At 42.5% G+C, this 18291-nt stretch overlaps 1 protein-coding gene across 3 annotated transcripts in view; it reads left to right on the top strand.

Moving 5' to 3' along the window:
• The window catches only part of LOC110490493 (tubby-related protein 3), a 38512-nt gene that overhangs the window by 3837 nt on the left and 16384 nt on the right, over nt 1-18291 (top strand). For 2 of the 3 annotated variants that reach the window (XM_021563906.3, XM_021563905.3), the window contains exons 2-3: nt 6446-6487; nt 14021-14072. In XM_021563906.3, the coding sequence (XP_021419581.1) occupies nt 6446-6487; nt 14021-14072 (94 nt within the window). Of the gene's footprint in view, nt 1-6445; nt 6488-14020; nt 14073-15232; nt 15560-18291 lie in introns of those variants that run through there. The other variant, XM_021563907.3, reaches the window with a different exon arrangement.

Genomic DNA, 18291 nt, shown 5'->3' with positions numbered 1-18291 from the left:
TCCCTTGCTCTGCATGGGTAACGCTGTTTCGAGGGTGTCTGTCGTCGTTGTGTTCCTGGTTCGAGCCCAGGGAAGAGTGAGGAGAGGGACGGAAGCTATACTGTTACACTGGCAATACTAAAGTGCCTGTAAGAACATCAAATAGTCAAAGGTTAATGAAATACAAATGGTATAGAGAGAAATAGTCCTATAATTCCTATAATAACTACAACCTAAAACTTCTTACCTGGGAATATTGAAGACTCATGTTAAAATGAACCACCAGATTTCATATGTTCTCATGTCCTGAGCAAGGAACTGAAACGTTAGCTTTCTTACATGGCACATATTGCACTTTTACTTTCTTCTCCAACACTTTGTTTTTGCATTATTTAAACCAAATTCGACATGTTTCATTTTTTATTTGAGGCTAAATTGATTTTATTTATGTATTATATTAAGTTAAAATAAGTGTTCATTCAGTATGGTTGTAATTGTCATTATTACAAATAAATGTTAAAAAAACGTCAGATTAATCGGTATTGGCTTTTTTGTTCCTCCAATAATCGGCATCGGTGTTGAAAAATCCTAATCAGTCGACCTCTACTGTTAACTCTGCAGAAAAAAAATGTGAAATCCATAGAGAGGAGAATAAAATCAGAGGGCAGTTCCCACCCTTTCCTGTTCTAATGCTGCAATGTGGACTGTGATTATTTGATGTAATCTGCTTGTGTATTCTTTCAGAGGATGTGTGTAGAGGATTAGTGTAAGGAACAGACATGTAGCCTGGGCAGGGTTTCCATTAGGAAAATTAGGCTGTGGACACCGTGACCGGCAAGATTTTAATTTACCGGATGTTTGAGAAATTTACCGGACATCCATATTTTTTATTTTTATTTTATTTTTTTAAATGTTATTTATTTCTTTCACCTTTATTTAACCAGGTAGGCTAGTTGAGAACAAGTTCTCATTTACAACTGCGACCTGGCCAAGATAAAGCATAGCAGTGTGAACAGACAACAACACATGGAGTAAACAATAAACAAGTCAATAACAAAGTAGGAAAAAAAGTCTACATACATTGTGTGCAAAAGGCATGAGGAGGTAGGCGAATAATTACAATTTAGCAGATTAACACTGGAGTGATAAATTATCAGATGATCATGTGCAAGTAGAGATACTGGTGTGCACAAGAGCAGAAAAGTAAATAAATAAAAACATATGGGGATGAGGTAGGTAAATTGGGTGGGCTATTTACAGATGGACTATGTACAGCTGCAGCGATCGGTTAGCTGCTCAGATAGCAGATGTTTAAAGTTGGTGAGGGAAATAAAAGTTTCCAACTTCAGCGATTTTTGCAATTCGTTCCAGTCACAGGCAGCAGAGAACTGGAAGGAAAGGCGGCCAAATGAGGTGTTGGCTTTAGAGATGATCAGTGAGATACACCTGCTGGAGCGCGTGCTACGGGTGGGTGTTGCCATCGTGACCAGTGAACTGAGATAAGGCGGAGCTTTACCTAGCATGGACTTGTAGATGATCTGGAGCCAGTGGGTCTGGCGACGAATATGTAGTGAGGGCCAGCCGACTAGAGCATACAGGTCGCAGTGGTGGGTGGTCTAAGGTGCTTTAGTAACAAAATGGATGGCACTGTGATAAACTGCATCTAGTTTGTTCAATAGAGTATTGGAAGCTATTTTGTAGATGACATCGCCGAAGTCGAGGATCGGTAGGATAGAGCATACAGGTCGCAGTGGTGGGTGGTCTAAGGTGCTTTAGTAACAAAACGGATGGCACTGTGATAAACTGCATCTAGTTTGTTGAGTAGAGTATTGGAAGCTATTTTGTAGATGACATCGCCGAAGTCGAGGATCGGTAGGATAGTCAGTTTTACTAGGGTAAGTTTGGCAGCGTGAGTGAAGGAGGCTTTGTTGCGAAATAGAAAGCCGACTCTAGATTTGATTTTGGATTGGAGATGTTTGATATGAGTCTGGAAGGAAAGTTTACAGTCTAGCCAGACACCTAGGTACTTATAGATGTCCACATATTCTAGGTCGGAACCATCCATATGCATTGGATGCGTAACATAGGGTGTCCTCCCATGGTGCTCAAAAGCACATTTTAGATTATTGTAATTAATCTTAACAGAATATAAATTAGCCTGTAAAGTTTTAATAAAATAAAGTACAATGATGTTCTTATATCAGCATGACGGGTTTTATCGAAAAGCAAAACATTGCCCATTGCGTCTTCATACCTGCTCGTAAATCGTAAATGAATATCATAAAAAAAAAGAAAAAAAAATTAGCCTAGAAGAACAAGTCGCCTACACAGTAATAAAACACAACTTCAAAATGTAATATTTGTATAATATAATTTTCAAACGACCTGTCCTATAGCCCCCCAAACACCCAGACACTGTTTGTTTGTGTCCAGCAGTCATGCACACAGATAGCACAGCTGCCAAACACAGATAGCACAGCTCTCAAGCCCTTTCCAGTAGCCTATCCTTCTCTCTTTCTCCGTAAGGGCAACTGAGGCTCCCTTCTCTCTCTGCTGTGGGTTTCATGTTTGGGTGACTCAGTTGGCAGAGGATGCGAGTGTCTGTTTTAAGAGCTGAACAGAGGGGTGGAAAGGGACCTTAACATAGCAGCATCTGAGGCTGATACCGCAAACCTCAAGAGTGGAGGGAAAAATGCAGCACATGAAACTACTGAATAAGCGCATGGATGGACAAATGAAAATCAGGGTGTCTGTAAGGTATAGTGCACACGATTATCATGGTCGGTGACCAAAAATAATCATGCACTCACAGTCTCACTCAAAATCAGTTACCATTCAGTCTGCTGTAGGAAAATTGTTCCTGGTTTAATTCAATGTGTCTTAAATCAGTATCAGTAATTCCCTTTCCATAAAGGTGTGGTTGTTGTATCCCTATTTCACAATGTCTCAGCAGACCTATAACAAACCAGCTGGACCTCAAGTATCTAACTGTACAAGACCTGTGGGTGAGAAAGCCGTTTCAACAGGGTAGAAAATGAAGTGCAATTTACTTCCTATTTTCCGGCACATTCCGAACACATGCCTCCTCAGTGGCTTGGACAATCCACCCATTTGAGTCAGGGACTGACAGAGAAACATATCTGGTATTTGCAATAGGTAGGCTGGTTCTCAACTGTATCATGTAGGCTACATCATTTTAGCCTACCTAATCTCCCGTGGGCCGATTCTGCGTGTAGACCGAAGAATCTGCCGTGACTCAATGGGATGCATGAGATAACGAGCTTCTGTAGTTCCGGTCTTTGGGTTTTTGTCATTGTTATATGAGTGTAAGGCGGTGCTTTGAGTGCTGACCAGTCTACACTTAGCTCTTGTTTCCATCATTTGTTTTGACAGTGTTTAATTACTCTCAGGTGAATCATTCCCCAGATTGCCCTCAGCTGAGGAGAATGCCATTTTCCCTTCGCTGGCACGCGCATGCAAACACACGTACACAAACAGAAGACGATATGACTTAAAGGTCCTGTGGTCTCCTAGCAACAGGATCAAGGTCCCCCACTTCTTGCCAGTTTAAGGAATGAGGGGGTTGTTTGTTTATACTTCTGGTAATTGGGAGTAACTGTGGTTGTCATCCAGAAACCGCTCTACTTACACGGATTCAAGGAGCATATAAGGAAAGCCTATGTAGAAAGGCAGAAAACCAGAATAATGTGGTTTCACATTGACAAGAAACCATTTGGTTCATTTTGCTATGACTAAGCAAATTCCATGTTCTGGCATTTTCTGTCAAAATAAAAGTGTTGGAATATTTTACTTAAGATACTGGGCCTAGGCTAAAGCTCACAAAATGTAAACTTTCCCAATTAGTGTTAAATTCAGTTTGTGTCAATGGTCTGCGGTTTTGATATGTGCAATATCTCCCTCTGAGTCAGAGGAAATGGCGTCTGTGGAGTTCTGCTGAAAGCATTTTTAGCTATTCCGATACAGTCATGTCCAGTTTTAGCACGTGGCCTATCAGTCTATATATCTGATACATCTTAGAAACTGAAGAAAGACGGACATGTAACTAAGTCAGAGGACCAAGTTTAGGGATTTTATTCCCAGTATTTTGTCTTGGCATGAACTCATGCCACATTTAGACTCCTCTAACAAATCCCTGTGGGTTCACTGTTTTGTGTTCAGAGGCTAGCCTCAAGTGTGGCGTCATGGCAACTGCTCCTACTCCGAGACCTCACCCTCAGCTGCGTGGCGCTGGGACTCCCTCCTGGCTGCAGGGTAGCAGGGTTGTAGTTGGAGCTTCAGGTAGACCTTCAGACTGACCCTGGACTGGGTTGGGAGCACCATACGTTACCGGAGCTGCTGCTGGACTATGTGTACTGTAGGGTGATAGAGGAACTGAGAGGGGTCTGTGTCCTGTGAGTCAGGTGTTTGTCGTGCATGTGACAGACAGATAGGCTTTGAGCATCTCTTCCTCCTGTTCCCACTGATCCTACCTCCTACCCACACCCCGGTTCTCTGTTCTCCTTGGGCTGAATGGCTTACCTGTTGTTAAAGGGAAACAAACACCAAAAGGTTGTTTTTGAGTGGTTTTTCATGAGCCCACTGTTGATACAGCCCCAAAATGTTTTGTATGTCAGCAGTGAAGTTTTAAAGATATTGGAATTTCAAGAAGCAAAGTGTCACCGGCCAAATGCAGTGTCAACAGGGCTAATAAAAAAAAGAAGTTTACCTTTAAGGGTCTCTCCCACGCTCATGTTTTGTCTGGTGCATTGTCGTTACTTATTCAGAGCTCCACCTCTTGTACTGTAACAAGTTTCTTTCTAACATGTTATATTGTGAGGTTTTGTTTTACAGCTGTTTGCTCTAACTAAGGACGTGCTAAGAATATTTGACCAAGTACCTGACATGAAAGAATTTGATTGAAGTTGCTTGTGTTGAAAAGACTGTCGTTTCGCTTGTATGAGTCTTATAATATCCTAGGCCTAGTTAAACAGTGTTGTTCATGCTCTATACCTCACCATACATTGATCATTTATTCAGCTGGTGTCTTTTCATTGGCTTCCATAAAGGCACAATCTGCAATCTGGAAATCTGTTTTGATGGTCATTTCAATTCTTGGTATATAGCAGGGCTGCTGTTTCACACAAAAAAAACGAATCCCAAATTCTAGCTTTAACTTGACGCAGAGCTGATCTGACTGCCAGGGAATCAAAAACAGCCTAATCTCACCCATGTCATCACCCTGTTTTGAATAATCCCTCTTGTGATTTCACTCACTGAACTGGAACTGAAGCCATTCTCTCCAACCTCCGGGGAATTAGAAGTTTAATTAGACTACCTCTCGTTCAGTCCTTCATTTTTAACCCCGGAAAGTCATTTGCCGAAGGGGAAATTAAATGTACTTTATTCGGTGAACTTTAAAACATGATTTAAATTAGTCCAAAGCTGTGAAGTATATTAATGAGAATAATTTTATTGCAGTTTGATAATACGCTTCTCCCTTGTCTCTCGTCTGATAATAAAGTCTCTAATTTTATTCTCAGTTCCAGAGACACGTTTGGAACTGCATCATATTGTCATCTGAATGCAGTAGTCTCATCCTATTCTCAAGCTTTTTCACCAACAGACCGAGGACAATGCCATGACATGGAGGGTATCCTAAATCTTGTTCGTGACAAAGTAATAGGCTATTACTGGCCTGCGTCTTGTTTGCTTGTCAGTCATTAAGTCTTTTACAGCATAGTGTCAGTGTTATGAAACATTGATTACTGCGTAGATACCTGTGAAGTGGACAGAAAGACTGTGTCCTCCAAGTTTGATAGAGGTGTACACAGTGTATTCTCAGATTAAAGATTAGAATGATGATACCCTGTGGCGGATTAAACAAATACACAGCACTTGATCAATGTTCATTCACTGTCTGGGGGACTGTGACCACGCCACAGTCATATAGGTGTTCATTCACTGTCTGGGGGCTGTGACCACGCCACAGTCATATAGGTGTTCATTCACTGTCTGGGGGACTGTGACCACGCCACAGTCATATAGGTGTTCATTCACTGTCTGGGGGGCTGTGACCACGCCACAGTCATATAGGTGTTCATTCACTGTCTGGGGGACTGTGACTACGCCACAGTCATATAAGTGTTAATTTGTAGTACTACTGTACAGGCCACTGTCTGTTCTATGTCTGCTAGCTCAGGTAGGCCTATTTTAGATAAATGAAAAATATATAGCTTATTATGTGTTATGGACTGGGGATCGATTTCCATTTCCCTGTAAGCTTGAAAGATCATGTGCTTCTCAAGCTGAAGGACTACACACGCGTAGAGACTGTCAGAACAGTACTGTCAGGACAGTACCAAAGCATCCCGTTTTAGCATTGTTCTTTTTGGTGTCACTGATCTCTTGCTAACTCTATTCTTCTCTGTGTACTGTGTTCCTGTTTGAAAACCCCATGGCTCTGAAGACCCTCCAGCTCCGCCAGCTTCTCCTCTACCTCAACAGCAAGGTAAGCAGCACCGATGTTGGATCTTAACTTGATTAACCAATGCAGGAGATTTAAAACTTGGAGTATATTTGAGGTTTATAAAGGCTGCTGAAGTTTGTAATTTCCACTTTGAAATGTCAGACTTTATTTTCCCTTACGAAAAATGCATCACCCCTACAAAAAATGTCCAATAATTATAAACCACATAAGAACTCACATTTCCTGTTGCTGCAATATTATTCTCCTGCTGTAGCAAACTGGCTCAAATTAAGATCCTACATCTTTAACACTCATCAATTAGAATACCTGTGATTAACCACCCACCCAGGCACCCACAGCTTCCGTCAACTAGTCATTTCATGGTCAAAGAATATTTTTTTTACTCATAGTATGGTCCAATAGGTCAGTTGACAGACTACTTCAGAAATGCTCTGTTTTTGTGAGTGCCAGGTAAAGACCCTATAGTGCAACCCGTGAAGGGAAATTTGTGCAGAACAGTCTGGATAAGGGTCTACTAGAAAGAGCTGTTGTGTTGTCAGAGAGACTAGGTTGAGTGTTGGGAGATGGATAGCCATATTGATTGTGGTGGAGATGGATGGAATCAAGGAATGTCCACAGTGGCCACACACAGTCACTCTTCTACCTCTAGGGTTGAATGGGGACACTTTTCGGGTGTTAGAGCCACCTAAAAAGGGTCAGTTTTACAGGCCGGCACGTTTAATGACAGTATCCCAACTATGTTTTTCCCCCCAGTCCAATTGAGGTCAAACACCCTTTGGTAGTAACCATACCCACCAAGCCTCCAGCCTTTCCCCAGTGGAGAGTATTCCCATTGCGTCTCCACCCAGGTCCCAAGCTGGACAGCTGTTGAAAATAAAGATTCCCCTGCTCTTCCTCCGCTCCTCCTCTGGACACCCTACACTTTTAGAAAAAAGGGTTAAAAGGGTTCTTCCCTTTTTGGTTCCATTAAGAACCGTCTATAGCAAAGGTTCAACATGGAACCAAAAAGGGTTCTACCCGGAACCAAAAAGGGTTCTTCAACGGGTTCTGCTATGGGGACAGCCAAAGAACCCTTTAAGGTTCTAGATAGCACCTCTTTATTCTGAGTGTAATTAACACCTCCCATCATCCTTCACTCGTCACTACCGTCAGCAACACCTGCTCAGAGCCATGTAATGGCTTCCCTGTGGACAGATCTGCACGCCTGTATGGATAGCGCTGCACTGGGCTGATTAGACTCAAAGAGGGCTGTAACAATCAGTATACTAAAACAGAGTGCTCTACAGCCTCTGAGATGACTGATCAATAATGTTAAGCTGACCAAACGGGTTGTTGTTGAATAAATAGACAAGCAACTCGCCAAGTCAGGTCCAAAACTCATTGGTTCGATGACATTGGTATTTCTTATTGCCACAGAATGTGGAATTTCAATCTGTAGTAATTTACTTACTTACTTAGCCTAATGATTTTAATCCATCATTCTGAGGATGTTGGAGGACGTGGCCAAGTCATCGGTGTTGTTGTCTGTAATAATCTGAGTTTACGTAATAGACGGATGATGTTTGCCTTTCAGCAGATGATCGTCCTGCTTTCTATTCCTCTTGGCATTTGGTGCGGGTCCTTCAGAAACAGTGATGATGACATAATGAGGCCCTTATATCCTCATGGAGATAGAGAGAGAATCAGGGGTATGGAGAGATTGTTATTTACTGTAGATAGTTGTGCTTAATGAAGTTCTTCTTGTCCTACTCCTGTAACACGCTCTGTCTGAATGGGAGATGTAAAGGGTATAATACAGCCAAGGCTGTTTGACAGCAACAGATGGTGTGAGCATGTGGACTGACAGAAAAATTTGTGAAGCCTAGAGATGCTAAATTGTTCTGCGAGATTTCAGCAGGTGGAGGCAGAACCTTGTTTTTTTCCCTCCCAATCTTCAACCATCCTCCATCACACACTCCCCATCCTCAATCACCCCCATCCCTCCATCACACACTCTCCATCCTCCATCACACACTCTCCCATCCCTCCATCACACACTCCCCCATCCCTCCATCACACACTCCCCCATTCTACATCACAATCTCCCCCATCCCTTCATCACTCCCCCCCATCCTCCATCACACACTCCCCCATCCCTCCATCACACACTCCCCCATCCTCCATCACCCCCCCCCCCCCCCCCCTCCCCACATACGCTGTGTTCTTGCAGTGAGAGTGTCTTGTAGATTATGTCTGTCAGTGAGAGTGTCTTGTAGGTTATGTCTGCCAGTGAGAGTGTCTTGGAGGTTATGTCTGTCAGTGAGAGTGTCTTGTAGGTTATGTCTGTCAGTGAGAGTGTCTTGGAGGTTATGTCTGTCAGTGAGAGTGTCTTGTAGGTTATGTCTGCTAGTGAGAGTGTCTTATAGTTTATGTCTGTCAGTCTTGTAGGTTATGTCTGTCAGTGAGAGTGTCTTGTAGGTTATGTCTGTGACTGGGTAGAGTAGCGGTGGGTTCCTCTAACTCGTTCTGTGCCTCTGAATAGACTCCCACTGCTACTCCCACCTTCTTCTCCTTCTCCACTGTAGCTTAGCAACATGTACCCAGCGGGCCTTTTCACAGGAGTCCAGGAAAAGTAGTCCCAAACAACAGCCACCACTCTGACGGCCAGAGACAGGACTCTATGGAGAACTGTGTTTTAGATCTAGACTTGCTGTTGCTTTGTAGCACAGTAGTGCTGCTGTCTGATGCGTTGTTCTATTGCATTATACAGTCCTGATACAGTATCATTTTTGACCTCACCAGGAAAGTGAGGCGTTTTGTAGCTTGAGCACTAAGCTTTTCTCTTCAAGTTAGCCTCTGTGGTCATGAACAACTCCTGGACAAAATTATATTTATTAACAACTACATGTTTTTTTACAGTGTGCAGATCATGCAGTCAGGCTAAGCTCAAACAGTTATAGCCTAAGGTATGACAGTAATCCTGTATGTCAGTCTTAGTTATGCGCAGCAGTGTAACTGCTTTTTCAAGTGACCACCTTGGTAACGTTCAATTCTAGCTCTGCCAGGAGATTTCGGTGCCTTGTCCACAGTTATTATTCACAGTAGCGATGCCCCCTGGTGGAATTCCATTGAAAATCATTAGTGTCATTGATGTAAGTGACAACAGGGTAGGCTTGAGCAATATATCACATTTTCAAATCAAATCAAATGTATTTATATAGCCCTTCGTACATCAGCTGATATCTCAAAGTGCTGTACAGAAACCCAGCCTAAAACCCACACATTGGCACATTGGCTAGGAAAAACTCCCTAGAAAGGCCAAAACCTAGGAAGAAACCTAGAGAGGAACCAGGCTATGAGGGGTGGCCAGTCATCTTCTGGCTGTGCTAGGTGGAGATTATAACAGAACATGGCCAAGATGTTCAAATGTTCATAAATGACCAGCATGGTCAGATAATAGGTCTAGGACCGGTAGCACGTCGGGTGAACAGGTCAGGATTCCATAGCCGCAGGCAGAACAGTTGAAACTGGAGCAGCAGCACGGCCAGGTGGACTGGGGACAGCAAGGAGTCATCATGCCAGGTAGTCCTGAGGCATGGTCCTAGGGCTCAGGTCCTCCGAGAGAGAGAAAGAAAGAGAGAATTAGAGAGAGCATACTTAAATTCACACAGGACACCGGATAAGACAGGAGAAGTACTCTAGATATAACAAACTGACCCTAGCCCCGACACATAAACTACTGCAGCATAAATACTGGAGGCTGAGACAGGAGGGGTCAGGAGACACTGTGGCCCCATCCGATGATACCCCCGGACAGGGCCAAACAGGAAGGATATAACCCCACCCACTTTGCCAAAGCACAGCCCCCACACCACTAGAGGGATACAGTGCCTTGCGAAAGTATTCGGCCCCCTTGAACTTTGCGACCTTTTGCCACATTTCAGGCTTCAAACATAAAGATATAAAACTGTATTTTTTTTGTGGAGAATCAACAACAAGTGGGACACAATCATGAAGTGGAACGACATTTATTGGATATTTCAAACTTTTTTAACAAATCAAAAACTGAAAAATTGGGCGTGCAAAATTATTCAGCCCCCTTAAGTTAATACTTTGTAGCGCCACCTTTTGCTGCGATTACAGCTGTAAGTTGCTTGGGGTATGTCTCTATCAGTTTTGCACATCGATAGACTGACATTTTTTCCCATTCCTCCTTGCAAAACAGCTCGAGCTCAGTGAGGTTGGATGGAGAGCATTTGTGAACAGCAGTTTTCAGTTCTTTCCACAGATTCTCGATTGGATTCAGGTCTGGACTTTGACTTGGCCATTCTAACACCTGGATATGTTTATTTTTGAACCATTCCATTGTAGATTTTGCTTTATGTTTTGGATCATTGTCTTGTTGGAAGACAAATCTCCGTCCCAGTCTCAGGTCTTTTGCAGACTCCATCAGGTTTTCTTCCAGAATGGTCCTGTATTTGGCTCCATCCATCTTCCCATCAATTTTAACCATCTTCCCTGTCCCTGCTGAAGAAAAGCAGGCCCAAACCATGATGCTGCCACCACCATGTTTGACAGTGGGGATGGTGTGTTCAGCTGTGTTGCTTTTACGCCAAACATAACGTGTTGCATTGTTGCCAAAAAGTTCAATTTTGGTTTCATCTGACCAGAGCACCTTCTTCCACATGTTTGGTGTGTCTCCCAGGTGGCTTGTGGCAAACTTTACATGACACTTTTTATGGATATCTTTAAGAAATGGCTTTCTTCTTGCCACTCTTCCATAAAGGCCAGATTTGTGCAATATACGACTGATTGTTGTCCTATGGACAGAGTCTCCCACCTCAGCTGTAGATCTCTGCAGTTCATCCAGAGTGATCATGGGCCTCTTGGCTGCATCTCTGATCAGTCTTCTCCTTGTATGAGCTGAAAGTTTAGAGGGACGGCCAGGTCTTGGTAGATTTGCAGTGGTCTGATACTCCTTCCATTTCAATATTATCGCTTGCACAGTGCTCCTTGGGATGTTTAAAGCTTGGGAAATCTTTTTGTATCCAAATCCGGCTTTAAACTTCTTCACAACAGTATCTCGGACCTGCCTGGTGTGTTCCTTGTTCTTCATGATGCTCTCTGCGCTTTTAACGGACCTCTGAGACTATCACAGTGCAGGTGCATTTATACGGAGACTTGATTACACACAGGTGGATTGTATTTATCATCATTGGTCATTTAGGTCAACATTGGATCATTCAGAGATCCTCACTGAACTTCTGGAGAGAGTTTGCTGCACTGAAAGTAAAGGGGCTGAATAATTTTGCACGCCCAATTTTTCAGGTTTTGATTTATTAAAAAAGTTTGAAATATCCAATAAATGTCATTCCACTTCATGATTGTGTCCCACTTGTTGTTGATTCTTCACAAAAAAATACAGTTTTTTTATCTTTATGTTTGAAGCCTGAAATGTGGCAAAAGGTCGCAAAGTTCAAGGGGGCCGAATACTTTCGCAAGGCACTGTATCTTCAACCACCAACTTACCATCCTGAGACAAGGCCGAGTATAGCCCACAAAGATCTCCGCCACGGCACAACCCAAGGGGGGGGGGCGCCAATATACCATATACCGGGGAATTTACAGTTGTCAAATGTTTACATATACTTAGGTTGGAGTTATTTAAACTCGTTTTTCAACCACTCCACAATTTCTTGTTAACAAATTATAGTTTTGGCAAGTCGGTTAGGACATCTACTTTGTCCATGACACAAGTATTTTTTCTAACAATTGTTTACAGACAGATTATTTCACTTATAATTCACTGTATCACAATTCCAGTGAGTCAGAAGTTTACATACACTAAGTTGACTGTGCCTTTAAACAGCTTGGAAAATTCCAGAAAATTATGTCATGGCCTTAGAAGCTTCTGATAGGCTAATTGACATCATGTGAGTCAACTGGAGGTGTACCTGTGGATGTATTTCAAGGCCTACCTTCAAATGCAGTGCCTCTATGCTTGACATCATGGGAAAATCTAAAGAAATCAGCAAGACCTCAGAAAATAATTGTAGACCTCCACAAGTCTGGTTCATCCTTGGGAGCAATTTCCAAATGCCTGCAGGTACCACGTTCATCCAACAAACAATATTACGCAAGTATAAACACCATGGGACTACACAGCCGTCATACCCCTCAGGAACGAGTCTCCTAGAGATGAATGTACTTTGATGCGAAAAGTGCAAATCAATCCCAGAACAACAGCAAAGTACCTTGTGAATATGCTGAAGGAAAACAGGTACAAAAGTATCTATATCCACAGTAAAGTCCTATATCGACATAACCTGAAAGGCCGCTCAGCAAGGAAGAAGCCACTGCTCCAAAACTGCCATAAAAAAGCCAGACTACAGTTTGCAACTGCACATGGGGACAAAGGTCGTACTTTTTGGAGAAATGTTGTCTGGTCTGATGAACCAAAAATAGAACTGTTTGGCCATAATGACCATCGTTATGTTTGGATGAAAAAGGGGAACGCTTGCAAACCGAAGAACACCATCCCAACCGTGAAACATGGGGGTGGCAGCATCATGTTATGGGGGTGCTTTGCTGCAGGAGGGACTTGTGCACTTCAGAAAATAGATAGCATCATGAGGGAGGAAAATTATGTGGATATATTGAAGCAACATCTCAAGACATCAGTCAGGAAGTTAAAGGTTGGTCGCAAATGGGTCTTCCAAATGGACAATGACACCAAGCATACTTCCAAAGTTGTGGCAAAATGACTTAAGGAAAACAAAGTCAAGGTATTGGAGTGGCCATCACAAAGCCCTGACCTCAATCATATAGAAAATGTGTGGGCAGAACTGAAAAAGCATGTGTGAGCAAGGAGGCCTACAAACCTGACTCAGTTCCACCAGCTCTGTCAGGAGGAATGGGCCAAAATTCACCCAACTTATTGTGGGAAGCTTGTGAAAGGCTACCCGAAGCGTTTGACCCAAGTTAAACAATTTGAAGGCAATACTACCAAATACTAATTGAGTGTATGTAAACTTCTGACCCACTGGGAATGTGATGAAAGAAATTAAAGCTGAAATAAATCATTCTCTCTACTATTATTCTGACATATCACATTCTTAAAATAAAGTGGTGATCCTAACTGACAGGGATTTGTTTTACGAGGACCAAATGTCAGGAATTGTGAAAATCTGTGTTGAAATGTTTTTTTTGCTCAGGTGTATGTAAACTTCCAAATGACAACTCTAGATATACCGATGGTATGATTTTCAATACCTTTTTCAAAAATAAATAAGCCCCCCCCCCCCCCCCCCCCCCCCCCCTGTGTGCACTTCCGGTAATAGCAAATACCCCGTATGGTACAGAAGCGCAATAAAAATCTGCATATCACCCAACCTCGATCAGAGGTGCATTCATTAGTGACCACTATAGCAAATAGTTTCTTATTGTAAATATAACAGATAACAGATGAGACCCAGATAACAGATTGGTATTAATCACAGAACCACTTGTATTATGTCTCAGTCAGATATGAGTTATGAGTGGATAGTAACCATTTTGTCTTTCGTCTCTTCTCAGTGCCCTTGATGATGACAGCACCAGCCTCAGGCAGCAGAAGCTGGAAAAGCAGGTAATGACTAACTTTATTAAACACATTTAACTAGTTACGCCACATACAGCACCTGTTCAACATCATAGCCTCTATAGACATTACTGCTCCTATATAGACATTACAGCTCCCATAGACTTGTTCAGGGTATATGTCATGAGTATTCTATTTATGATGCAGAAATGACCAGACTAGTCCATATCTTATATATCTAGAGGCATTTTGCGTTTTGGTTGTTTTTGGTGTCTTTTCATGTTTTTGTCAGAATTGTTTTTGAGGTCTCAGTCCATGTTTATAGCTGTGAGCCTGTCAAGCTTGAACATTTGACTGGCAGCGAGTGTACAAATTACCTGGTTTTCTGCCTCCGGTGTCACTCAGGCTATGAATTTAGTTGGCTTTGTAATAGCATTTGTATTTCCGACCATCAGCACAGTAAGGCTGATTGTCATGAAACAGAGAGAAAACAGGGTGTCTTTGAACTCTTTTATTTTCGAAGGCAGTACAATTTGTCCAATTAGCAGAAAGAAACGTATTTTTCCGGAAGTGAATTGTTTTAGCACTCATTGTAGAGATAAAGCACCAATCTGCTCCTTTCTCAGCGAACAGCTCTTCCTGGTCTGCGTGTCTGATGATTGTTCCTTACAATCCCTCCTGCCTGCAGTATCCTTATCACCACCCACGCTGTTTTAAAGTGAAACTGACTGATTTGGTTTAAGTAACCAGCCTTAAGCAACAGTCACACAATGGAGTAAAAGATGGATGAGATGATTGGTAGGCACATAGACTGACTTGATGCCTGCGTCCCAAATGGAACCCAAATGGAAATACACACTTGTAGTGTATTTGAGTTTTAAAAAGGCTTCTAAAGTTTGTAACACTAAACCTAACCACTAACCCCTTACCTTAACCTTAATTCTAACCCTAACTCTAAACCTAACCCCTACGCTTAAAATAGCCTTTGTCCTCATGAGGATGTGGGAAATGTTCCCACAAGGGAGAATTTTCCTTGTTTTACTATCCTTGTGGGGACTTTTGGGGATTTTAAGTTCCCACAAGGATAGAAAAACCAACCCACACACAAACACAGACACTTGCAGCACCTCTATCCCCCTCCCTCCCTTTCTCCATCTCACTCATTCTCTCTTTCTTCCCCACTCTGCCCCGGGGTGAGTAACACCGCTGATTCAGTTAGTTACAGTGACCACCCAGACACACGCACATACACTCTAGTTCTCTCTCACTCACACTCTCTCACAGGCTGAGGAGGAGACACGGACTCAGAGTGAGAGGGAAGCTGGTGTTGTGTGGTTATCCTCGTGTTAGTTGTCTGATCTGAAAGCCTGATCCAGGGGTAGAGGGAGATAGAGGCATGCCCGGCACGAGTGCTGCTCGGTGGGAGAGAGTTTAGACTTGACGGGGTCTCACAGAGCATGGAACCCTGAGCTCCACAGAGAAACTTCTGCACTTCACTTTTACTCTCTGTCTCACTCCGGACACTAATGCACAGGGTGGGTCAGCACCTCTTATTCTCTGTTCTGTTTATGTCATTTATGGTTGACTATTTTGATCTGAGAGTAACATGGGAAGTTGTCTGTGCACAGGTACATGCTTGCGTGAGTGTGTTTTGGTGTGTATATTTCTGTGTGTATGTGTGTGTGTGTGTGTGTTTGCATATGTACATGCTTGCGTGTGTGTACTGTGCATGTGTGCGAGCATTTGATTTCAGCTCATCCTGGTGATATCATTGTTATAGCCTGTCTCTGGTGGGACACACTTCCCTGGATGTGGGATATATCCTAGTCTGCTATTTTCATTAGCCTCCTGTGTCTTGTTTTAGGTCTGTACAATGTCTTTCTCCCACAGCCTCAGGACGGTGAATGAAACAGTGTATTGAGTCATATCCTTTTCTCATATCCTATCCTCTTAAGTCTTTTGTTTTAAATTGACAATAATACAATGGATTGTTTTAATTGTAGGGCAGTTTTGTTTCTAGTAGCCTACGTTCTTTTCTCCAGTTAAAAAAAAAAGATTCTCATGTTTTATCATTTAGAGGTATGATCTGTGTAATGGTGGTGTACTGGGAACAAATAGCCTATTCAACAGATTCTATCAACTCTTTATGTTGCTGTTTGAATATGCAAATAGTTGAACAATGAGTAGCCTAAAGCTTAACTATTCCCCATTTTCCAGCCATACTCTATGTTCGGATTATACACTCTTAGAAAAAAGGGTTCCAAAAGGGTTCTTTGGCTGTCTACATAGGATAATCCTTTTTTGGTTACAGGTAGAAACCTTTTGGGTTCCATGTAGAACCCTCTATAGAAAGGGTTCTACAAGGAACCCAGAAGGGTTCCTTCTATACCTGGAACTCAATGGGTTCTACCTGGAACTGAAAAGGGTTATTTAAAGGGTTCTCCTATGGGGACAGCTGTATAACTGTTCAACGTTCAAGATAGAAAAATAGGTGCTAAGAGTGTAGTCCAAGCAAGCTAGGAACTAGGTTTGAGTTCTGTTCAGTTTTGATAGAGTTAATTCAGTGAAGTGAAGTGTCGTTGCCACTGATGAGTTCTGTCAGCGAGTGTGACAGTTCAGTGTCTGCTCTACTGCTGTCAGTTCTTGTGAGGTAACCGTTCTGTAAAAACTTTATTATTAGTTACATCCAGGAGTGGCCATTGCTAAGATTCCAGCAGCAATATCATCTTAGTTACAGATCAATATCACACCAGTGAGAGAAAAACAGCTTACACATGATATAAAACATGATAAGGCTGGCAAGAATTTCCCAGACAGTTTACTGCTAGCCAGTTTACACAGGAAGACGACTGCTAGCCAGTTTACACAGGAAGACGACTGCTAGCCAGTTTACACAGGAAGACGACTGCTAGTCAGTTTACACTGGAAGACGACTGCTAGCCAGTTTACACTGGAAGACGACTGCTAGCCAGTTTACACAGGAAGACGACTGCTAGCCAGTTTACACAGGAAGACGACTGCTAGTCAGTTTACACTGGAAGACGACTGCTAGTCAGTTTACACTGGAAGACGACTGCGTGCCAGAGCAAAGAGGGAAGACAAAGAAAAAAACTAGACAAAAGAGTTTCAAAGTTTAATCAGTTCCTGGGTCAGATGTGTGGCTCTTGATAACATTTTTAAATAGGATCTCATCGTGAAGCATTGTGGGGCTTTTGTTTCTTGTTTACATGGAATCTGTATCCTGTGTCCAAATTAACAGTCTGTTTCATTATGATAATCTATTCAGATGTTTTATTCATTTGTCTGCTATTTTTAGCCTTAGAAGAAAACGAAGAGGCAACCCAGTTCCCCTCTTAAAGGGATACTTTAGGATTTGATCTATTTCCCCAGAGTCAGATGAACTTGTGGATACCATTTGTATGTCTCTACGTGCAGTTTGATGGAAGTTGCTAACTAGCATTATCGCAATTGATAGCTAGTGTTAACACAATGATTGGAAGTCTATGGTAATTGCTAGCATGCTAGTAGATACCATAGACGTCCAGTCATTGGGATAACGCTAGTTAGCATTGGCTCGTGAAACTACCTCTGACTTCCTTCATACTGGATGCAGAGACATAAAAATGCTATTTATGAGTTCATCTGACTCTGGGGAAGTAAATAAAGGGCTTCATTGCCAAAAGCCCAAAGTGTCCCTTTAAAACAAAGCCTGTTTGAAATGTAAACCATCAGACTCCCAAGTTGAAACCATTAAGCTCCCAGAGGCCTTTCATCTGGTCTTATTTTAATTTTAATCAAAGACAAAGTTTGGGTATTTAATGAATATCATTTTTCAGGTGCACCTTGAGATTCAGGTGTCAAATAGAAGCAGGCCATGGTAGTGTGTGTGTGCACGAGCATGTGTGTGTGTATATATGAGCGTGCGTGTCTGTGCTTTTGTGGGTGCGCCTGTGTTGCATGGGCCCTGAATGTGTGTGTTGCGTTAGCCCTGAGTAATAAAACCTTTCTGTAGTGGTGGTTAATCAGCCCAATGAGGCTTCAGAGAGACAAGGACCTCTCGTCTCTTTCCAGCCCAGTTCATCACTAAACACCACTTGTTGTTTTGATGCTCCCCACTAATTGAGGCAGTTACGTAACCCATCGCCTACTTTGACCAGAGACCAGGACTGCAGGGCCAACTGATGAATGTCACCATAATTCATGGAAATGGACCATTTCTCTAGTGTGAAGCTTTTTTATATTCATAGAGACATTGTGCTGTGTATTG

This window comes from Oncorhynchus mykiss, chromosome 15 (genome assembly GCF_057628025.1).
Source record: "Oncorhynchus mykiss isolate SJ-2025 chromosome 15, ASM5762802v1, whole genome shotgun sequence".
Taxonomy (NCBI): domain Eukaryota; kingdom Metazoa; phylum Chordata; class Actinopteri; order Salmoniformes; family Salmonidae; genus Oncorhynchus; species Oncorhynchus mykiss.
This window is presented reverse-complemented; position numbering and strand designations above follow the sequence as displayed.